Here is a 24,553-nt window from a genome sequence, read left to right as displayed (position 1 = left end):
TGTGATGCACTGAAAATGGAGGGTGGAGTGGTGGTTCTGTGGCTAAAGATCGGTGCCTGTGGCTGGAAGGTTGTAGGTTCAAATCCTGAGGCCAGCAGAGGAATCCTATTCTGTTGGTCCCCTGAGCAAGGGCCTCCAGGGACACTGTATAAATAGCTGACCATGTGCTCTGACCCCAAGCTTCTCTCTCCCTGTCTCTGTGCCTGTATTTCTCATGGAGAGCAAGCTGGGGTATGTGAAAAGACTCTTATCTTAAAATTGTTTGTATTCAGATGAGTTTAATACTGAGACTGAGAAATACAAGTAAAAGTGCAGATATACAGTAGATATGTAGAGAACTAATGTACAGTGAGGCACTTTAAACTACTGCTCTCAGCTACATGTATGGCCACTTTACTAGAGATTGTGTGCAAATCAGAGAAAGTGGGTTAATCAATAAAAAAAGATTTTACCAAAGCTATGCCTAATAAAACTTAATTTCCTAACAACTATTTCCAATGTTTTCTTGGTGAAACTGGAATATCAATACACAGTACATTACACAGGAGACATAAATATTAATATTCATTTATTTGCTATTCTGCAGTATGATTTAATTAAAAGTTTGCCTTTTTATTTGTCATTGTTAGGGACAGAGATACAGTAGATGCTAACCTATCATGTGTGTACAGCACATCTTTAACTTTATGATAAAATAAATGTTAAATTTACTCATCTAAATTTTCAGAACTCATTACAGTTACAATCCACACTCTATCTTATACTTATTTTTCAAAATGTTTAATAATGTCACTACAATAAATCATTTACCTCTATGAATATATTTAACTCTGCTTTTCATGGTTTCTGATTTCAGAAATTGCTTGAGACAGTATGTAAAATGCAAAGTGACAATCATGAAATACTCCAAATACTGTTAATTAAAAATAGACATATAATTAAAACTCAATGAAAATATGAAAAATATTTTCTATTTTATCAACAACTCATTGAAAATCAATTAAACATGACTGACTTCTCACACAATATGACTATGCACCAGAGAAGGAGGTTTTTAATTTTAAAGGAATTCCATGACCATACTACTCATCCTTTTTCCTATTTATTATCATAAAACAGAACTCTATACACTGCTTCCAGTTTCTATTGAAATACTGTGGCACATACAGTAAAAGCTCAGTATCACCACAAATCCTTTCACAGTCACTGCCTTTTTCAAGGTTTGTTCAGTTATATCTTGAGCATGAACTGTGGTTATGACTTTTATCTAATACCCACAGCTGAAGAAAGTCAATGTGTTGTGGTTATCATAAAAAGCAATTCTCAGTTCATCTCACCAGTACAGGCATGAACAATAAGTATGAAACAGCACATCACCGCATTCATGTGAAGTGTTTCATAAGGGAACTGTGGTAAAAACAAGCATGCAAAATCACCACATAATGAAGTTAAGAATGCATCATGTGCTCTTCTCTTTTCACACAAGCATTCTTACTATTTAACATGATTCATATATGTTATCCTTAGCACATGATTTACAGTATGTGTGGTGAATAGAGTCTGCTATAGAAGAGTATTGCACATCAGCACATTAAAATACCTACTCTTGCTTCTAGTTTCTGTATGATTTTCTTGCCACCCTTCAGTGCCAGCTGCTCAGCCTCGTCGAGTCGGGCAGTCATGTCCTTGATCTGAGCCTCCAGGCCCTTCTTCACTCTCTCCAGGTGCAAAGTGTGTTCCTGCTCATGGCGCAACTCCTCTGCCACTCTGGCAGCCTACAATAAGAACCATTGCAATTAAAAGATTATTTTCTGCTGTTAATGGACCACAGCAAGTGATGTACTGTACAGGGCCAACTCTTTTACCCAAACTGAACTTTGGCCAGCAGAGACTAAGGTTAATTAACCTTTGACGACAATGACAAGAACACAATATGCAATTAATATATTTATAAGATGGCCATGGAAAAACATTAATTATACTAAGTAAAATCCTCCTGGACTATTCTGAGAATAATGGATGCAGGCTAAAAGGCACCTCTTTGGGGTTATCTATGTATACACAACACAATACACGCTCTTTATGCAAAGAGTTGTGTGAGTTCTACTCAGCTATATTTTTGAAGATGATACAGTACCTCGCTTCTTTCAAGAAACAGATGGATTAATAATCCTTGACCCTTGGATTAATAAAATACTGAATACCAAACAGGCTGGAAAGGCCAAATGGCTCCCTCTCATTTGCAACCATTTCTATGTTCTTAAATAATAAACAAATGATATTCATCATGATACAGTATGTTGATGAAAGTAATGATGTGTGAAACCACTCTAGGAAGGATATCACCAATCGTGAATGCTACTGTACATAACTTTCCATTTGCTTTTATTCCTAGATCATATGGGTTCTGAGATTCAAGTGTCCCTCCTTGCTTTTGAAATCTGTAAGGCTAAAAATGATCACACCTCCATAAAGAATTTGTGTTCTGATTACTTCTACAGAGGACATGCAAATATCTACCCAACAGTTTTTCAAAGGCAGAAGGAAACTCCCAAAGCATTTGAAAAGTGAACACGATAGAGTTTGTTACAGTCAAACCTATCTATTCTCTTGGATATGGAATTGATGAGATTACTTAATATTTTGCTATAGTCATCTAAACATGTCATGCTAGTTAGCTAACTGAAATCATTCATGGCCCAAACAAAAAGGCATTATGGAGGATTCATTATATTAAATCTGTAGACATACAGTACCTCACATGTGGCCTTTTTAGCTTTTTCATCTGCGGTTCTGATCTCACTGTGTAATTCTTCATGCTCTGTGGTAAACTGCTGCAGGTCAGCTTCCAGCTTTCGTTTCAGACAGGTCACTGACTGGAACTGTATTGTAGGCAAGACATACAGTATCACACATAATAGGTGTGTTTGCTTGAATAGTGTGCAGAATATTTTGCACTCTATAATATTTCACACTCTATTTAAGGATACATCTCTTCTTTAGTCTTAACAATGAGCTTTTGTGTAGTTAAGGGTCTGCCTTAACTTTTGTGTAGTTAAGGGTGTACATTATAAATAAAATGTATTCATATAAAATAACTAAAAATAGTTTACATAGGATATAGAAAAAATAAACAATAGACAGTAGATATTGTCATACTTTAACAACAGTTTTCTGCATACCTAATGCTCAGATTTTGTGTTAAATATATTCTGAACGTTTAGTTAATATGTGCTTAACAAAAACATCATCTGCAGTGTACTCATACGAAGATTAATCAAAAAGTTAAAAAAAACAAAGCTACTAAAACAAAGATGAAATTGTCTACATGCCCACCAGCTTCAGAGGGATACAAATCACACTAAAAAATGAAATTCAGCAGATTCTTGCATCTGTTAATAAAATTCATCTTCATATATCACACGTAGTATTCAGATCAGTGCTTCAGATGCTAATCTTATCAATCACTATCTTCTTTCTGCTTTGCTGACTGGAATGTGAGTTCTAATACCAAACAAAGCTGATGCTACTATAATATTTCAAAAGCACCTTTTCTTTCAACTACCTTAATGTACGTTTCATGCAGTAGATGAAGTAAGGACATTTTTTTTCCTACAGAAGCTTCCTCTCACCTGACTGTTAATTTCATTGTATTTCTCAGTCATTTCAATTAGTTCCTGCTCCAGGGTTTTGCGGGCTCGTTCTGTGGCATCCAGGCTGGTGCGGGATTCTTCAGCCTCAGTGGCAAGAAGGTTACAGCGGCGCTCCATCAGGTTGTGCTGCTCCCTAAGCTCCTCGTGATGCCTGGAGTCTTCCTCTATCTGTGCCTGCATGTCCTGAGGAGACAAAACACTTTTAAAAGTCAGTCGTGTACTATTAAAGGATGACACATTTCCAATTTTAATCCATCCATCCATTCAATTCAGGTTCTTAGGGGAACCAGAGCCTATCTTGGAAAGCAACAGGTGACACCTTGGATAGGACACCATTACATCACAGGACACACACAGAAACAAACACTCACACACTCACACCAGGGCCAGTTTTCCCAGAAGCCAATTAACCTGCCAAAATGTCTTTGGACCATGGGAGGAAACTGGAGCATCCAGAGGAAACCCATGCAAACACAATACACAATACAAACTTCACACAGACAGCAGCCCAGGTCTGGAACTGCATCCAGGTCCCCTGTGCTGCGGCAATCCTGTGAGGTAACCACTCTGCCTCGCTGCCACTGTGCCGCCCAATCATAATCAAATCTACAGTATGGAAAACCCTCCAGGGTCACTTGAAAAACCACAATGTCTTTGGTTGGAAAGATTTCATTTAGCTTTGAGGTAATATGTAGAGGTGTATGGATCAGCAACAACTGCTACTGACAATGCCAAAGAGTTCTGAAGTAGACTAATTCAGATTGTAGTCTCCATGCAAATGCCTCTTCTCCTATTGGAAACTAACAATTGATTGATTGTTTTTGTCAAATTAATACAATCAGGATTTGACAATAACCTAAGGGAACATTGAGTCCTAGTTCTGTTTCATTCTAAAATTGTACTTTATGGACTTTGAATTTAAAAAGGTTGGATTTTTTTAATAACATAAACATTTTTTTAAAATTATAACAGGATCACTAAAGATTTGATTAAATTATATTTTAGACACAGTATAGAGGACAGTTTGAATATACAGTACTGTAAGATGACCATGCTGAGCAGCACTGTCTTTACTGTACTTCACTTGAGTAATATCCCTATTAATCCAGCAGATGGCAGTCTAATGTTGTAAAAAATGTAAATAGTATAAATGCTGAAACTAAACTATGGTATGCAAAAGCCTGAGCTAGCAATTAAAATACCATGTGTTTATAGAATTCTTTACTAAATTGAATGTGGCAACCAGTGTAATGAACCACTACTGCTTCTTATTAATATATCAAAGTTGCTCCATTGTTTCTGCTTTGTCAGTGACAGATTGGTATTAAAATAAATATTTAATAACATTTACATTTAATAAGATATCTGTTATTACAAACTGTACAGCAGCTTCTGTAGCTAAAACATCTTCATTTCTAGATGCTTGATGTATGATTTTCTTCTCCAGAGCAATTGTGTTCATACCAAATTTCAGACACTAAAATTGTGTCACTTTGTGGGTGTTTCTTGATGAGCTGCCTGACAACCAATAACATAGCTAATAACATAAGCAGAATATCAGAATATTATTAACTCTGGACAGAGAAGTATTAAGTGTTTTGATGGGATGTGTTTTGGCAAACAAGAAACAAAGACCATGCTCACTTGAATGCTCCTATAATACAAATATGTTGTTAGATATGTCAGTTTTGTGTTCAATGTCCTAAACTGTGCAATAGGCTAATTAAAGACAAAGTAATCAGGACCTTGCATTAATGTCTTTTCTGAAGGATGGTACCACCTACAGAGCAGTGTCTACTATCATCATTAATGTGTAAATTCTAGTCCAGAGATCCAGCAACAAGTGAGCTCTGGCATGTGTGATAAATAAGAAAAAGTAAACAGGCAGATAGTGCTAATTAGTACACTTCGGTAATGACTTTCCTAGCAACATGCTGGGACACACCTGCTCACACATGCCCTGTACTGAATGTCAATTTACCTTTATCTGCTGCTGCATTTTCTTAGTGGTCTTCAGCAGCTCTGCATTGTTCTTGGTAACCAGGTCCAGTTGGATCTCCAGCTCATTGACATCCCCTTCCAGTTTCTTCTTCATGCGCACTGCCTCTGTGCGTCCTTTTAACTCGGTGTCTAAGCTAGCCTGCAGGGACTCCAATGCTCTTTGGTGGCTCTTTCTGAGCGGTAGAGAAGTACAACAAAGAGCCATTAGCTCCTCCAAACACTGATATACCTATTTTAGAGGGCATATTGGCGTCCATGAATGTCATGGCACGACAATGGCAGGGTAAAGACCATCAGTTACAGGAGATTATACTGTGGTTAAATAAAAGAAATGGTTGATTTATAACAATGTCTGGAATTCTTGTAAACTGTACTCAGCTCTAGACAAGGCAGCATAGGTATTGCAAAGTAATTTTCATATATTTTTTCCCAAAAGCTTCCAATGCTGAATGGGTATAGTCACAATGTGAAGTTGAAGACACACTGTAAATGTTAGGGGTACAGGATTTAAATAGTCAGGATACCTTATAATTTCCTGAACTGCTTATTACAATTTCATCATACTGCTTGGAGTAAAGCAGTACTCCAAGTAATCTATGAAATGTATTTTGGAATGAAACATCGTTTTATTTTTATATTTAAAACAACATGCAAACTTTATGTTCCCTGCTATTTTTAACCATCATAATTAGGTATTCCTTATCAATTGTAACACTGTACATACTGTAACAATGATTTGAGAAAGGGTAAGTACACAAAATAATGTACTATATGTAGTACAGTTGATTTAAAGAAAAACATGTATTTCTGATATAAAATAATTGTTTGACGTGCATTAATTCAGTTTTTTGTATATTTCAATTTTAAATATCTAAAAATCATGATAATTTAAAACAAGATAACTGCAGTCTATGATTTTTTAACACAATCATTATATTCATTTTTTATTCCACAACATTCATTCTATGTGGATTGTGTACAATTTATTTACAGAGAAAGAGAATTAAATGTTGATGATGTCGTTTTTTATATACTATATGATCGCCCTGAGCCCAAGTGCCAGTGAGTGACAGCGATCCACAAAAAAAAAACATTCCCAAATGCTATAGAATTATGAGCTCACCATAAAAGAGAACAATTTCCTTGCATTGGGAACAGCAGGCAAACAGGAAAAAAGAAGGAGCCAGTGTTAAACCAAAACTAAGCAGATAGTCAAAGACTGTGAAATGCTTTTAAAAGTATTGGCATAATTCTAATTAATAACTGAAATCAGAAGAAAGATTCAATAAATGCAACTACTTTGAATTCAGAATATTAAGCAACTTTGTTCTGAGTTCAGAACATATCAGGTCACTGTATGATAAACATACGCTCCATAACATATCTGTAATACCACAGAATTACTGTATATTCTTTAAAACCTAAATGTTACTTTTATCACTTAAGCCTTCTGAGCTAAGAATGATGCTTTCCATAAGTACCGAGATGCTTGTACTTTTTTTGCATCTGTAGATGCATACAGATCAATATGGAAAAACTGGCATTGGGCTATAATCAACATAGAGTAGAGCAAATTTGGTCTTATGTGGATTACTAGAAACAGCAAAATTCTGTATTCATTAATTTAATCCTAGATCCTGTATGCTAGGAAATTGCATGATATAATCTTAGCATGTTTTATCCCAAGGAACAATACTGCCTGAGCAATCCACAAACAACTCAAAATCCACATTTACTCACTTTTTAGAATAAATAACATGATGTACAGTACGTGCCCAATTAGTTACTTATGTAAAATGCAGATATTGCATTTTCATTGTACAGTAACTATCTATGTTTTCATTGATAACTCAGTAAACTAATGATGTGAGGGCCAGTTGTTGAGATAACCATTCTTGCCCAGCAAGGCCATGCTTTATAGATGAGTGGTGTTCTTTGGAGCAACAGGTCTCCTCTGCAGTTCCTTTTACATCCATAATTTAGCATTTCCAGCACTTAAGTAAAAGTTTATTGTGGTTTCATCTATCAATAAAATCATTCCAGAACTGTCCCAGCTCATCTTTTTACTAACAAATACATTTAAAAATATAATGGTGATAACGCCCCAGCATGGAAATACATGTTTGACTATGAAATTGGTTCACTCATTTTTATTGATGATCTATTAATGATGGATGATGATGTAGAAAATGCTTCCATACAAATGGAGCTTCTCCGTGTAGCATAACAATGAGCCAAAGCATACAGGCAATGCAATGAAGGAGTTTTTATGGGGGAAAAGTGGAAAATCTTAGATTGGCCAAGATTCCAAATTTATCCAGATGAGCAAGTATTATTCCTTCTGACACATAAAATGAAGTCAGAACTCCCCCCAAATAAGTAAGAATTCAAAGTGGCTGCAGCAGAGCGTCTCAAATGATTACACAGATTTTGGTCAGATGAATGGGTTGCTGTTATTGCCTCAAGGGGATATGCAATCAAATACTGACTTTTATGCACTGAAAATGACTTAATGTGAATGTGTGAATGTATACATGATACTGTATCACTGGGTTGAACATGCAGTATGTTTGTGTTTTATGATCAAACATATACGGTACTGTACAGTATGTGAATTTACCCCCCCAAAAAGTGCATGCTATACTGTTCTTACCATTTATATAAATCTCATGATCACAGACATAAATTGCTTCGTATGATCACAAATATAAACTGCATGATGGTTAAGCAAAGTGCCAATACTTTTGGAATGCACTGTACAGTATATGAAAATACTTTGGGCCATTCTACTGTATAAAATATTTTTTTCATCACGCTAAATTTACTATGCGTTCTTGGAAAAAACAAACTTGTATTAGTACCAAATCAACGCAATACATTTAATCTTCGTTTACAGACATTTAAATTGATATTAATAAGGATTTATGTAACAGTTTTCAACTCCACTATAAACCCATTAAAAACATATGTGAAGTACGTATGTGTTTTATATAACCTCTAATCCCTCTCCTCATCTGGAATATATATATATACAGTATATATTCTTTTAAAATGTTATGAAAGATAAATAGACAGCTACAATATAAATCTGTGGTAGATTATGCTCTTTGGCTGAACCCAGCTTTCAAACTGCATGTTTAGTTTTAGTATGTAAGTGCTATAATAAGTATAAGGAATTAACTACCTAGTTCCTTCAAACTCTTCCTCTTTTTCTTGGAGTCTCCGATCTACGTCTGCCTTTGCCTGTGTCAGTTCCAGCTGCAGACGCATTACCTTGGTTTCTTCAGCCTGAGAAATAGGATGAAGGTAAACAGTAATCCATTAGATAAATTCTGTTCATTGTCCCATTTCAGCTGCTCCTCATATAACATCTGACTGATGGTCACACGTCTAGGACAACAGTACACATCTGTCTTTAATGGTCTTGTGCTTTTCTGTAACTGACTGTAACTTTTCTGTACTTTTCTGTAACCATAAACAGCATTAGCTTAATGAAACAGCTTAATGAACAAGAGCTATTATCACATGTAAGACTTGAATATAGAACCTATAATGTGAATACTTAGATAATAAAGTGAGTTGGTGAAATAATGAATATAGATTCTGAAATGATGAGGCTGGCAGAATGGTCATAAAAATATGAATATGAGATGTAAAATGAGAAGAAATGGACTGTAACAGCCATAGTTTTACTCCAGTAGGATGTATACATACTGTAAATCCAACTGTATTTTTTAACACTAAAAATATTGTCAGTATTTAGGAAAGCCTTGTAAATGAACATGGACACAACTGCACAGACAGCAGCAACCAGCAGCTTTTCTCTGTGTTACAGTACATTGTAGTGAAAAAGTAAATGTTAAAAAATATTTCTACAGTCTTAGGTGCATGGAACTATGTCTAAGGAATTTCTGCTAGATGCTGTAGTTCTAGAAGATAGATGGTTAAAGATAGATGGTTAAAATACCTATAGAAGATAGATGGTTAACCATCTATAGAAGATAGATAAAATAGCATTCACTTGACACATTTTTTAGACAAAAAAATACTTTTGGCAATACAAGCATGCAGAACTAACACTGCCCTCCTTACAGGTTTTCTAAGATAATCAGCCTTGGGGGTACAAATAAAGTCAAGTGAAGTGAGCTCAGTATTTTTTTTTATTTAAACTGTTAGTGAAAATGCTTATCAGCATTTTCTATGCAACTGGGAAAACCTTGCATACTGTACTCTAAAAACAGATTTGAGAATCCAGTCTTAACTGCAATAAAACATCCAATTAAATGAAACTTGTAAAAAGCACTGAGCATTCAAAATCTGAAGAAAGTGAGTACAACAAGCAAAACATAAGATCAATAAATTCTTAAATGTTACCTTGAGTTTGCAGTGTTTCAAGAACAAGACAATGTGTAACAGAACTGAAAGAATATGCTAGTCCAAAACAAAGCTACCATTTACAATCTCACAATTAACACCAAAATGTGGAACTGTCCCATAGCACTTCTACTGATGTACTGTAACAGGGTTTATGTGGCATGAGTCTGCCATAGTGATGTAATTCTCTAGGACGCCCAAGAGGTTTGAATTCTCCAGCAGCAGGAGATGGGCATTTTGACATAGTGATGTTCACTGCTAATTGGAAAGGTTACCACAGTTCTTCCAAAACAAGACTAGAGAATGCTTGGGAGACAGGCGAATTAATCCCCTCTCTGGGATTTATACACACGAAGCCATACTGGTTGTATACTGTAAATGCCTTTTTCAGAACGCTTTTCCTGAATGTACTTGTGTGTGCTCTATTTTGTTATTATCTCCAAGTAAAGACTCTCATTTTAAAATTACAGGGCTCAGTATGTATTGGATAAACTTTCTAGATTCAAAGGGTTAAACTTAAACCTACTGGTACTATAGAAGGTCTCTGAATCTAAGACCCAATTGATTATTATGATATGAAATCAATGTTGCAGTACCTCCAGAGCAGCCTCAGACTCCTCCAGTGAAGCCTGCAATTCTTCTTTCTCCATTTCCAGCTTTTTTTTTGATTTTTGGAGCTCATGAACACTTTTTCCTCCCTCGCCGAGCTGATCTGTTAGATCAGCTATCTCTTCTAAAATGAACAAAACATGGTATTCAAATTTAATATATCAAAAAGTATGATGTTTTATGATTAAATTCGCAAAATAGTATGGGAGAGTTAAAAGATTATATGAAGCCACAAAACACAGATATCATTATATTGTTTTATGTTTAGATATCTGGGTGGCATGGTGGTGTAGTGGTTAGCTTTGCTATTAGAATGCTATACGCATGAAGTTTGTACTGTATGTTCTCCCTTTGTTCACATGGGTTTCCTCAGGGTGCTCTGGTTTCTTTCACACTCAGAAAGCTGTGGGATTACTGGTTTCTGGGGAAATTGGCCCTAGGTGTGTGTCTGTGTTTGTGTCTATATGGCTTGCGATGGACTAGTGTCCCATCCAGGATGTAGCCTTGCACCCGTCCCTTGTTGGCACAGGCTCCAGCTCCACTGCAGCCCTAAATTAGAAGAAATGGTCATCTACTGTATCTAATCCTGTTCCATCCAGTTTTATGAATTTTTAGGGATAGGATTATGGTACAGTATGTTTAAATAAATGAAGATAAATATCTTACCAGCATTTCCTAAAATCTACTACAAAACACGGTCTGTTGTGCGAGAATAGACCATCATGGCATGTGTTCAGTATACAACCACTTTTGGGATTCTTAGACATCTCATAAGACTCACCTTGAAAGGCTTTGTTTTCCCTTTTCAAAGCTTCTATTTGCTCAATGGCCTCCTCATGGGACGTCTTCAGTTTGAAGAGTTCTGTGGCATGTTGGCGACACTCCTTCTGACAGCTGTCCAGCTCTGCCAGGATATCCTCACATTTCTGACGCCAGTCTGACAACTGCTTCTCCAGCACACGCTGCTTCTTGTCCAGAGCTGCTGCAGTAGCATTAGCCTGAAAAGAAGAGCAAATAGATTTTTAGATATTTTTTCTATATAAAATATGAGCAACACACAAGTCTATAATAAATTTACAACTCCAGCTTTGAAACATTTAGTACTTTCGGACATGAGTTTACAATAAAAAAAAGATTAGTTCCATCAACGCCTCTGCATGTCAGGTAAGAAAAGGAAGAGACAAAAGGCATTAGTTGTAGCTTTTACAATATAGTCAGTAGTCAACAGTGCCAGAAATAACAGTCTGATAATAAAGTCTGCCGTGAAAAGTATTGTATAAAAACTTTAATCAGACCACAAGACCGTTTCATAGAATGTCTGCCTATCACAAGAATCAAAGCATTTGGTGTTTGTATTGCGTGCATAGAATATTGTTTTTTTCTGTTCAGTTTGGATATACTGTATGGTAAAAAATAAGGGGACTGGAACATTTTCTACTTTCTCACAAAGATGCAGTATTTGGCCTGTTAAACCGGATGACAGACACAGAAACTGAATATGTCCACTATCCATTATTTGTAGTAAAGTTTAATGACTATTTTTTGTAAATCAAGTCTTATTAATAACAGATCTTTTTCCGAAAAAAGAACAAATAAGAACAAAACATTTCAACACCCCACCATAAGTAATACCCTACACAGAGTCTCCCACCAAGTCCAAGCCCCCACCATCCTGTCCTCAGCACCTTGGATGCAAGCAGAGGGCTCCATGTAAAAAATATCAAGTTGGGATAGGATGAAATCATGCCAGGGAAGAGAAAGCAGGGGCTCCATACAGAGTGCCAATATCTTTTTCTTGCAGTTGGACCAGCCTACCTAGCTACCATTAGTGGAATCTTTCTCTATCATTTTTTAGAAAGAAAATGTTAGCTTTGCATTTTCTCTTGGATGTTCTGGGCACCAGAATGGATTAGTGGCGTAGTGTCATGTGACACGTAACGAAAAAAAAATCAAAACAAGTTGGTATTCATGCAGGCAACCTGCAAGAGTTACTTATTAAAGAAATTGAATTATGAGCATGTCAGAAGAACTTCAGCTTGTTATCATAGTCAGTAGAAAAATATATCCTGAGAAAAATCAAATTATCAGAGTCTGAATTATTCATGCGCTTAATGGAAGAGTCCCTCAGGGAAGTTTGTCAGTTGTGATACTGTACCTAGAGGCATGAAGGAAAAATTAAGTTTGTCTTTGTGCTATTCAAATGTGCACAAGCGATGCCTCCTAATGTTTTTTTTTTAAATATGTTAACTCCGCTCATTTTCTAATCAGTCACTGATTTCAAATATAGTGCCAATTAAAAAAACATGACAGATTGACGATATTTAGGTTTTTCTGTAAATTGATTAATCCTGTGTAATAATTTTAAAAAGCTGTGGGGAAAAAGCATATTATTGAGCAAATTGTAATTAACCCAATAGTCTCTTAAATTTTAATACACACATTCTTCTTTAATAATAATAAACAATATTTGTAATGCATCAATGCTCTAAAAAGTCCAAGTGGTGATAGAAAATTTAGAATGGGTTAGTGGGATGAAAGTAACACATGAAATATTTTATACTTCCTATAGCCAAAGTAAAAAATACAAAATATTTAATTTGATAGTTTTATAGCATTTGAATTATTTTTTATTTTGTAGACTATGATGGTGAATCTTGGTTAGGACTACCAAGTTGTGTTCTTCATTAAGGTTCTGTACATCCTGACTACATCAGTTCACCCAGCTGTATACATAGAAACCAGAATTGCTAGTAACTCTATGATGAACCATATTCTGTTGTGGGGTGTCATCTACTCTCAGCCTGTTTAACATTACAGTAATAAGGATATGATCCAGTCAGTTGAGGGACTTGGCTCAGAATGAGCTTTACTTACAGTACTCCTTTAGAAACAGTTTGCAATCAATTTTTAAAGCTAAGCATTTCTCTAGCTATTTTCAAAAGTAAAAAAAAAACATGAATCCTTAATTTTTCACTAGTTTTGTTTCCTAATGGAGCTTCTCCTACCTTTTCTAAGTCAATGCTAAGGTCCTCAACTTCCCCTTGTAATCTCTGTTTGGTCTTTTCCATGCTCGAGCATTTGGCCTGAGTGGCCTCCACTGCTTCTTCTGCCTCTTGTAACCTTGAGGATAGCTTTTTCCTGGGAAAATAAAAAAGAGAGAAATGAAAATGAAAATGGAACAAGTATTGACCTACAGTATAACACTGGAGAACAAAGTTCAGATTAACTTCATTTCACTTAAATGAGACAATGTGATCAAAAACTACATTTAATTTTGCAGGAAAATTCACTACACTTTAGTTTGGTAATTATGAATAGCAGCCACTCACATTTAATACATTGTTTCTCCATTTTCTGGTTCTTCTGATGCAATTTAGCTGGATTAGCATAAATTGAAGAAAATATATTTTTGATTTGTCAGATTTATTTTGTAATACAGTACACTACATGTTAAGTACAGTTGCATCACTTTTACTATAAAACATAGCTTTTGCTCAGCTACATCATACTTTGCATCCTCCAGTTCATCTGTGCGCTGGATGGCATCAGCTTCATAGCGTGTTCTCCAGTGGGTGACCTCACTGTTGAGCTTGGACACCAGTCTCTGGAGCTCCAGCTTGCTCTCCTGCTCTTCCTCCAGTTGCTCTTTCAGCATCTCAAAGTCATGCTTCAGGCTGGACAGACTGCTGCTGAGGGAATTTTTGGCCTGAAACAAAAATCCCATACTCGACTCCAGTTTGCACCCAAACAATGACCAGGTTTAGCCATGTTTGCACCAAAACAGATCATAATGGCTTAACCACTTTGCTACTGTTTATGTAGACAAAGAACTGCAATACTACAGATATATCTTGTAGTTAACAAAAATAAGCATTAAACAAACAATGAAGAGAAATTAAATAATCATAAATAGAAGTATGCCACAACAGAATGTATATGATGCAGAATGACTTATTAACATAGTATAAGCATGATAACAGATGCTTATACAAAGGGATGTATACAAGTATAGTTAGATTATGTCCCACAGCAATTTAGTAAACAGCATTGTATTTATGATGATATTTTCTGTTTTCTGTTTCATCAGGGATTAGGACTGATGATGAATCAGGAAAGGGAAATACATGTCTTATCTTGAACACTAACACTAACACTATCTTGAACACTAAATTGTGGTAAAGTATCAGTACATCATGTCACGGACGTCCAAAGGGACTAACCGTGGGGAGCAGGAGAGCGGAAAAAGACCCATATGCGTAGCGGCGAGACGGGAAAAAGGCCCGGGCTCATTAGTGCAAAGAGTTCAGGAATGCCATATAGAAACCTATGCCCTCAGGGAGCGGACATGGGGTGCCCTGGTGCTAGGCGGGTCTCAGGTCATCCGAACGTCAATGCTGAGCGAGGACAGAGTGCAAGACCCGGAAATATATAGCCCAAGGGAAAGAGAGGGACAGGAAGGACAGCAGACCGGAAACTAGGGACAGGACAGAGAAGGAGCGCCCTCTGGCTGCAGAGGGCGTGACAGATCATTCATTGAAATCAGAAAATCTAAAATTCAGTGAAAAGCATCTACTGTACACACATCACCCTTTTTGAATTTAAGGGAGAATCATGTCATTTATTAAGACCATCATTTTCTGCTACTTGTCAATTAAGATGAATCATTTCTAAATGATAAATTTAGATGTTTTGCTTTGTTTGAAAATAATGTTTTTAAAAAGAAACAAAATAGTGCTACCTCACCTCATGAACCCTGAGGGAGATGGACCACAGACTTAAGTAAACTAACATACTTAGACTTGTGTAGCTTGAGTACAAAAACATACTTAGACATGCACAGTAGTTGTCCCAGGTACTCTGCCAGACCCACATTTTTCCAATACATGGTGAAAAAGTATTGTTTTCAAACTGTGTTGTGAAGATTTATGAAAAGAAATATATGACCCTTAGTAAATTTCTTCCTCATTTGTGGTTTCTGCATCCACGATTTCTCATTCTTGCAGCTTGAAGGACATTATAAAAGCTTCTATCTCTGAGGCTTACTTCATAATTTGAACATTTTCCACAAGTGTTACCCTTCTCAGATCTTTTTTTTCCCAGTATTCACATTCTTCATTGTATGTCGACAGTTCAGGAAGACATCGGGAATAAGGAGAACTGAAAGTTTATACATTAGACACTGCATATACAGTACCTTGGACTCTTCTTCAAGTTGCTTCTTGAGATCTTCACACTGAGAAGCCAACAGCACCTTTGTCCTGTTGGTCTGACTCGCTCTGTTTTCTGTTTCTTCCAGCTGTCGGCTAAGATCATTGTTCTCAGCTTAAAAGAAGAATGGAGGTTTACTTAATGTGAGGTTACTACCAAATATGAATCGGAATGGTTCATCTGAAATCAAGTTATTTGCTTTAATCTAAGATATCAACCAGTATTTATGAATATTTGCCATAAACACTTATTTTTGTCAGTTTATACTGATAAAAGGATAACAGAGAGTGGTTGAAGGTCAGACATAAAATCCATCTAAAACTATGAAGCCATTTATTACTGGTTAAAGTTGTTGATACACAGAGACTATCCCAGACTCATATCCTGTCCTGGATTCATATCCCAGAATCAAACTTTCCCAAAACAAAGGGTACATAAATGAGTCAATAGCCATGATGGGATGCAATACTTATTCCATATTTCGCAATTGGTCTCTGTCAAACACGCAAGTCAACATGCAGGATGACATGTACTGTACAGTATATGGATGCCATCTTTAGTTAAGAAGGCCAAGGCAACAGGATCATACAGTACAGTATGTACAGTTCTGTATCACCAAGAGAAATTTAATACTGGATACCAATGTATCAAAAAGGATATTTTTCATAATCTGGTTCAGGTGGGTGGCTGCGTCAACATGCTTAGGCTGCAAAGGAACAAGTCATTGGTTTATTCCATGCTGAAAAGAGAAGAAAGGAAACACAACTTTTTTCCACACACCCGAAGAAGGCTCCACAGACAAAACGTATTTCCTTTCTTCTCTTTTCAGCATGGAATAAAACTATTACTTGTTCCTATTTTTCATAATGTTTTTTTCAAAGTGGTGCTAATGAAATCTGAAGAGATCTGGCACTAGTTACAGATAATTGGGCTCCAGCTGATGTCAAGAGAGCCTTTCTTATCACTCTTTAGAGGGCCTGGACAAAGGAGATTAGTTTTATAAGTGGCATGATGAGGCTGGTGAGAAGGTTAGAGTACACCATTTCTGAATTAGGAGCTAAATTGCACTTGAATGAAACACAACGGAGGACAAATGGCCAATAACCTTACATTCATCTTATGTTACTAAAAAACATAATCCTCTAAATTTTGGAAATAACTTTGCAGACATTAAAAACTTAAAACAATATGTGACTAATGTTACAGTACTTGACTCAACACTTCAAAGCAAATGCTCAGATTCTGACCATGTCTGGAAACCATTATTTAAACATCTGGACCAATGAATACTAAATGCTTTAATCTATCAATTGAAGTTCTAAACAGCATCAGCTGTAGCTACTATTACCTGCTTTTCAAAGTATGAATATGATTTCTGAATATACATTTTGTACATAACCTGGTCTATAAACATAATAAATGTAATATTAATTATAATATAAATATCTCATATTTTGTTTTTGTTATTTTTGCAATCGTTTATTTCAATGTATTTTCTTGATTATGAGGATTGTATTGCAGGGAAAGGATTTGGGACCTAGTTATAGGCCAATCCTTGTATGGAAAATAATAAGAAAAACATTTTCTTTTTATTTTTCAATTTTTCTCTTCACTGTAAGACACTGTAAATAAAGGTTTATTTATTTTAATGACTGAATCTCTTTTTATGATTTTGTTACCCCCTCAACAGTAAACCTGGTCTGTCTGTTGCTGGTAATCCTGTAAAAAACACGATACAGCTCTGGTGGCACAAAGCAACACAACATTTATGATGGCATTTCTCCAAAAGCTCAAACTTCAAATAAGAGAACTAACTGAAACAAAAAATAAGGAAGTACAGTGGCTTAACAAACTTCACAAAATGAAACGCTCAAACTCTCAGCAGTTTGTAATTTTTCCAACACATGTTCTTTAACACAAAAGGAGCTTAAACATCTTTCACCACCATCATGTGTCTTCCTCTAATAAAGCAAAGGAGCTTGTAAACATGGCTAGGGGTGAGTAATTGGGTTACTGAACATGCACGGACAACACAGCAATGGATCAGCATTCACATGCTGGTACTGTAAATCAGTCTCCCAGGAGTCTACACACATAGAACCAGCCCATCATATACATCAGACTGCTAAGGAGGTTAAAGCTTTCTGACAGTGGTATGGATTTATTATTAAATGGTCTGAAATGTCAGTGGTGTGGAATTGATACTCCATACAAAAGCATGTACTGTAGAACACCTAACAAAATATTTTTAAATGCATTTTTTTATTTTCTGTACCTATTATCCGGGATTTGGCTACATTCAGCTCTGTCAAAGCCTTCTGTAATTCCTCATTCCTAGAGCTTGCTTCTGAGAAATAATCTTCCAGTTTTCGTATTTGAATATCACACGAAGCCTAGTAAAGAAAGAAAACAGTAGTTTGATTAAATTTGCCTGATATGACTAATGCAGCATTTTATATGCCACAGTTCTCTGCTTCTCCCAGATCACTTGTTTGGAAATACAGTTTTTGTTTTTTACACAAATCCTCCATAACCTAATTTAAAGACATGCTTACTATTGACACATGCTCTATTAAAGTTCTCTGTTTTGTTAACCCAAGTGTCCTGGCAAAATTTCACTTTGGTGTTACAGAACCTGGTCAGCCTACTGTAAATCTCAGTTGTATTTCTAGTGAAAATGTACATACAGTACGTGAGAATTTAATGTAAGATATCTATAAGTATATGTACACAAGAATGTTTTAAGAATCTTTGTAACTTGTTTTTGTTAGTGGGCTTGCGAATGGAAAGGAAAAAATAATAAAAATGTAGGTGGATAGCTGCGTCAGCATGCATAGGCTGCAAAGGAACAAGTAATAGGTTTATTCCATGCTGAAAAAAAGAAGAGAGAAAACACAACATTTCTGCCGTGGAGCCTTCTTCAGGTGTGAATAAGACAAGGCAGTAAGCACAGGTAAAGTAGCAGGAGAACAAAAGCTGGGAGAGAGGAGGAGCGAGAGGCGGGAGAAGGGGGCAGAAAGAGAGGCCAATCAAGAGGTGTGAAGTCAGAATAGGTGTAGAGAGGTGTGAAATGAAACCTACAATGAATAGAGAGAATTTAGAAGAAAAGTAGTCTGTCATTAAGAGAAGGGGGAAGGTGTGATCCTAACTGCAGGATAATTTTCATTTCTGTAGTCTTTCTGATGTATGAATTTGGAAAACTGTCTTTGAGAACACAGACAGAGAGATTAGTGTGATCATGGCCGTCAGAGGTGAAATGAGAAACAATGGGCTTGGAGAGATCTTTAATCTTCAAAGCCCTAACATGTTCTCTGAAGCAGTCTCTGAGTCTCCTTCCTGTTTCTCCAATGTAGATGGCTGGGCATTGATTGCAAGAGATACAGTAAATGAGGTTGCTGGAGATACAAGATGCCATCTGGGTGATCCGGAATTGTCCTGAGGGGTCTTGAATGAGTGTGGTGTTAGATGTGTACTGTCAGGTGATACAACGAGCTCTGTTGCAAGGGAAAGTGCCTGGTGTGGATGGTTGCTGAGTTCTTCACCTTATCTGCTGCTTAGTGGGGCTTCTACCACACAATGTCTGCTAAGTGCAATTAAGGTGGGTGTTAAACTTCAAATGATTTGATTTAAAAAGAACAGAAGAAGAACAGGGCAGTCCAACACAAGAAGGACTGTAAATATCTTTAAAGAACACTTGACCTTGGCTTTCTGCATGTTTTCAACAGTGGCAGTCAGGTCTTCAATTTCCAACTTCATGTTCTGCTTGTCTTTCTCTAGCTTGGCACGGACTCTCTGCAGGCTCTCGTACTGCTCAGTCATGTCCACTACCATGTCTGCATGCTTCTTGCGCAGGGATGAGGCCATGGTTTCTGATTGCAGAGATGTCTCCTCCAGCTCCCTCCGGAGGCGCAGCAACTCAGCCTCTCGCTTCTTATTCATGTCCATCTGAAGAGGAAAGCAGTGCCCAGAAGAAGATACACTCTTACTCTTACACAGAGGACACACTCCTAGTTTACACAGTATAGAGGTTATAGATAGATAGATAAGACTTTATTGATCCCAAAGGGAAATTGAGGATGCAGTGCAGGGCAACAGCTTCTATTTCAAATTGGCTAAAAAGGGCTTTTTTAATTAACTACCCGCATAAATGTTCAGTTTCCTCAACAAATTTAACTTGTGGATACATCAAAACTAAATGGAACACAAAATGTAGGCCCTGTGGTTCTTGAGGACTGCAGATTAAGATAAAGTTCATAGTGTACCTTATTTTGACACCCGGAACCTGTTTCCTTTAGTTGTGATCTAAAATTAAGTTTATCCTTACATTACATTTTATTAATTTATATTAATTATTTTAATTGTTGTTTTAACACTTTTTATACATTGCTAATTTTGTGGAGTTCATTGATAATCAACAGAATGTCCATCACTTTGGATGAAAACATGAACTTAATAATGGTTTGAAAGGGAAGGGAGTTTCAAACAGAAACTTGCTCTTTGAAATAACACTTGTCATAGATTTTTTTCCTTCCTGCAAAAAAATTATTCACGTTTATTTGTCTGCAGTTGGTAAACGAAAGCAGCAGTACAGCACCTGGGAAGCAGTGGCTCCTCCAGCCTCCTCCAATCTGTCTGTCAGGTCATCAAGCTCCCTGGTCAGATCAGAGCGCTGTTTCTCCACCTGACAGATACATGACACTGTGACACCAAGCCCAGGAGCTGTCCCTCATCACAGACATAGAGAGTAGTGACCATAGGTTGAACTGCCAATAAATGAAAAACCTATGGCCAACATAAGAATATTCAACACATTTGTTTTGCACATGGAACTTTTTTCATGGCTTCATTAACATAGAAAAAACAATAAATACTAGGAACTTTCATGAGCAAGCCAAAAAACTGTACACTAAAAAAACATTTACAAGCAATAAAATAAAAAGCAGTAGAGTTAAGCTAGAAAGGACTGCACCTATTGAACAATATCTGAAAGAAAACAGAAACTGGTCTCTATGAATAAGCTATCATTTTTAAGCAATAAACCATCTGTAATACAGTGCTGAATCAATCATCTGTCTTCTGGGCAAATCTGTGTTTTGGGATACCAGATACCAGTAATGTCATAAACCATTGAATATTTAAGCGATTAATGCTGTAAGAAAAACAAACAAGTCATTGAACCTGTAATTACGTTGTAAAGTGAAATTGCAGTCACGTATGAAATTAAAATTCATCCAATTGCGCTCTAGCAATGTTTTGTGAATATCCTGACAAAGCATTTTACATCAAAAATAAAAATGCTTTACAAAAAACATTTATGTCAGTGGACCTGTAACAAGCCAAAGCAGTATGCAGCAGCAATCTATTGCTCTGTTGGATTTACATCAAAAGACTTGAATCTTATTTTGTTTATAACAATCAGACGCAAGCCTGACAGCATACTGAAAAGTTCTCCTAAACTGAAAAACAAAAGAAGAAAGTGAGTGTCTGGTTCTTATCAGATGTAAGCAGTGGTACATTCTCAAAGTTTCAAATACAATGTCTTACGAAAGTATTCAGACTCTTGGACTGTTTTCACATTCTGTTGCTTTAAAACTTGCGGTCATGACACATTGAAACAGCAATTAATATTCGTCATAGTATACACAACCTAATCCACACAATCAAAGCAAAAATCAAAAAGAAGAATAAATGGATAATAAATCCATCCATTCATTTTTTATCTGTTATATCCCATACAGGGCTGTAGAGAAGCTGGAGCCTATCCTGGTAAACAACAGGCACAAAGGCAGGATACACCCTGGAAAGGATGCCAGTCCATTGAAGGGCAAATCCTCACACCAGGGCCTATTTACCCAGATGTAAATTACCCTACTAGTTTGTCTTTGGATTTTGGGAGGAAACCAGAGCACCCAGAGGAAATTCAATGTACAGTAGATAATACCCCAGGAATCTTAATTAGAGCCACAGTACTACGAGGCAGCAATGTTAACCACTGCACCACTGGGTAGCCTTAATTAATACATGAGAAAAATGGAAAGGTCATGATTGGATTGCAAGCATTTAAACCTTTTGCTGTGGCAAAACTAAATTAATTTAGGTGTACAACATTAGCTTAAAGAACTATACAATTAGTTTATTGACCTCTATCTGTATGCAATAACAGTAGTTAATGTGATTTCAGAATAAACATGCCTATTTTTGTAACGTCTGTCAATAAGATAGTGGATTTCAAGCAATCTGTGGAAAGTGTCCACAAGTGCTACCCAAGCAACTTGATCGGGTTTGACCAAAAAAAGAATGGGCAAAAATTGCAGCACGGCAGTCTGCATTATTGGTGGAGACTTCCCCAAACATAGACTCAACTGCCAAAGGTGCTATCATGTAAACTTCAAATATTAAGATGAAAAATATGATGAAAAATTTGCATCATTTTGTATTATCAGAAAGACACTATAGGAAGAGTCTACAAATGTTTGTAAGGCACAAGAATACTGAATAGGTTTTCTGAAATGTGTAAAACAACTGGCAGAATACAGGTGGCAATTTTAGTTTCTCCCATGACAGGCTCAAGGATACAAAACATTTATGTACAAAGTTGTTCTTCAAGTCATGGTTTGTGTACCTGATGTTAAATATAATGTGATGCCTAGCACATTTCATCTAAACACCATTTGTATGGTGTTTATCATCATTATCTCTGAATATCAGTAACAACCCAGCAGTAATATTTAGCATTTATATCTTTTAGAAAAAAACAGTCACTTCATTAAGTCTTTATGTCTATTCCTTTTAAACATTTGCTTTTTGTGTGTCACAGAAATAGTGTGAATACCCTTCTCTAGAAAAAAAAATAGTATAAGAAAAACTTGCAAAGCACACTGCAATAACAAAAGATCTAGATCAGTCTGAAAAATTACCCTGCCCTGTGTTTTGAAGTATATCAAAAAATTATTCAAATGAAGGGTTTTAAAAACTGTGTACAAATTTTATCACTCAGAGCCAGATGTTCATTAAAAGCAGAACGGTCTATTGTTCCATGCTGGTTTAGATCCAATGCAGTTTTTGCTGTTCCCAATTCATTTTTATTGCATTTATTTCTTGTTGAGAAACAAAAAGATACTCCAAACATTGATTAATGACTAAAAACTGAACTACTATCAGTTAACAATATTAATAGAGAAATGATTAGCTCTGAACCAAAATTCACTATTGCCTTATATCTCCAAGACCATGGATGTCCCAAGTCTTCCTTTATACCAACACAAAAGTAAGTGAAGAAGACAAGCACATTTTACACAGCTAGCAAAGAGAGATAAGAGGAGCAATGTTCTAAAGAATGCAATGCCAGAGTCACTGACCTTTGTAAAAGCATGGCTTCAAGTGATAGTAGATACTGGTACAAATGCAAATAAGTGTTGACATCTGAGAATGTCCTGTGTTGTTTTTATTTGAAAGCCACTGGGGTCACCACTAAACCTTGAATTATTATCTGTGAAGCCTACAGTAGATCAGCAGTTCTCACTTAACTGTATTGCTTTTGAAATTTCAACACTAGTATTACATACTATTCCTCAGAGACAAAACACCTCTCAGATTGAAATGACAATTTCAATAATTTGTTTACACATTCAGGTAAAACATTCAAGCAAGCATTTAAAAAAAAATCAAGGTTATATTTTGGTAACATTCTGTTTTCCATCCATTCTATCCAACACACACATGAATGCACAGGCCAATTTTACAGAAGCCAAATAACCTAACACTATGTCTTTGGACTGTGGGAGGAAGCTGGAGCACCTGGGGGAAACCCACCATCATGCAGAAGTATTAATCACTGTACCATCATGCCATCCCATTCCATTTTCTTCACAATAAAAAAACACTCTGTCTGTAACATGGCAATTAGGTTATGAACAAAAATAAATAAACATTTAATGAATCAATGCTGACAGCAAGATCGTGAAAGCAATGAGAGGAAATTTGAAAACCTTTTAAAATGCTTTGGGAAGCTGATCTGGTCTTCTCAGAGTCTGAGGCTATTTGTATGAAGTACCAAACATCCTAAATAACTGTGGCTGCCTTTACTTTGAAGTTAAGATTAATCTAAGACAGTATATTCCTGATATACACCTTTCTGCTCCGCTACTCAATTCTTTATGCTTTCAGCAGATCACATATAAAAGCCAACTATCATAAGCACTTTTCCTTTAGAAAAGGATATTTTAAATTAAATGAAAAACTGTGTTTTTCTTTTTTAAAAGCTATATCTGAAATGGAAAATCTATGTTTTCTATTTTTAACAAAAGCTTCCAATTACTCTGCTTAACTAACAATAGAGGTAGAAATTATCTGGTTAGCGGCATCACTGCCTATGAATTAAATATATTATTCATATTTGATTTATAGAGTGTACTCTATAATAAGAAATTTAGTTTAACATTTCTTTAAAATAAATTTAGTTTGATCTCATGTGCAGACCTGATTTAATCAATACAAATTTGTGAGATGCTGTTAGAATGCCAGATAATTGCTGTATGTTTGTGATTATGATCAGTAAATCATGCAAAATCCTATACTTTGAAAACAACTTAAAAGGATAAGAATGGTGCTTTTTTATTATGTTCTTTGATGTTGTATGAATGAATACTAAATATGTTTTTAATTTACTGCACAAGATTGAACTCTTGTTCAGAATCCTTTAACTTATT

At 36.0% G+C, this 24,553-nt stretch overlaps 1 protein-coding gene and 1 long non-coding RNA gene across 8 annotated transcripts in view; both read right to left on the bottom strand.

Annotated features, from left to right (window-relative positions):
• Window positions 1-24,553, bottom strand: part of LOC148652624 (uncharacterized) — a 102,445-nt gene that overhangs the window by 6,193 nt on the left and 71,699 nt on the right. The window lies entirely within an intron of this gene.
• Window positions 1-24,553, bottom strand: part of LOC148652625 (putative uncharacterized protein MYH16) — an 86,077-nt gene that overhangs the window by 6,193 nt on the left and 55,331 nt on the right. For all 7 annotated transcript variants that reach the window (XM_088599567.1, XM_088599568.1, XM_088599572.1 and 4 more), the window contains 13 exons: window positions 20,440-20,526; window positions 19,545-19,790; window positions 18,121-18,238; window positions 15,832-15,959; window positions 14,147-14,343; window positions 13,643-13,775; window positions 11,419-11,635; window positions 10,625-10,761; window positions 8,839-8,942; window positions 5,635-5,827; window positions 3,633-3,836; window positions 2,757-2,882; window positions 1,605-1,775 (listed from right to left, as the gene is read on the bottom strand). In XM_088599567.1, coding sequence (XP_088455693.1) covers window positions 1,605-1,775; window positions 2,757-2,882; window positions 3,633-3,836; window positions 5,635-5,827; window positions 8,839-8,942; window positions 10,625-10,761; window positions 11,419-11,635; window positions 13,643-13,775; window positions 14,147-14,343; window positions 15,832-15,959; window positions 18,121-18,238; window positions 19,545-19,790; window positions 20,440-20,526 — 2,061 coding nt within the window. The remainder of the gene's footprint in view (window positions 1-1,604; window positions 1,776-2,756; window positions 2,883-3,632; window positions 3,837-5,634; window positions 5,828-8,838; window positions 8,943-10,624; window positions 10,762-11,418; window positions 11,636-13,642; window positions 13,776-14,146; window positions 14,344-15,831; window positions 15,960-18,120; window positions 18,239-19,544; window positions 19,791-20,439; window positions 20,527-24,553) is intronic.

Source organism: Lepisosteus platostomus, chromosome 11 (genome assembly GCF_059453375.1).
Source record: "Lepisosteus platostomus isolate fLepPlt1 chromosome 11, fLepPlt1.hap1, whole genome shotgun sequence".
NCBI lineage: Eukaryota > Metazoa > Chordata > Actinopteri > Semionotiformes > Lepisosteidae > Lepisosteus > Lepisosteus platostomus.
This window is presented reverse-complemented; position numbering and strand designations above follow the sequence as displayed.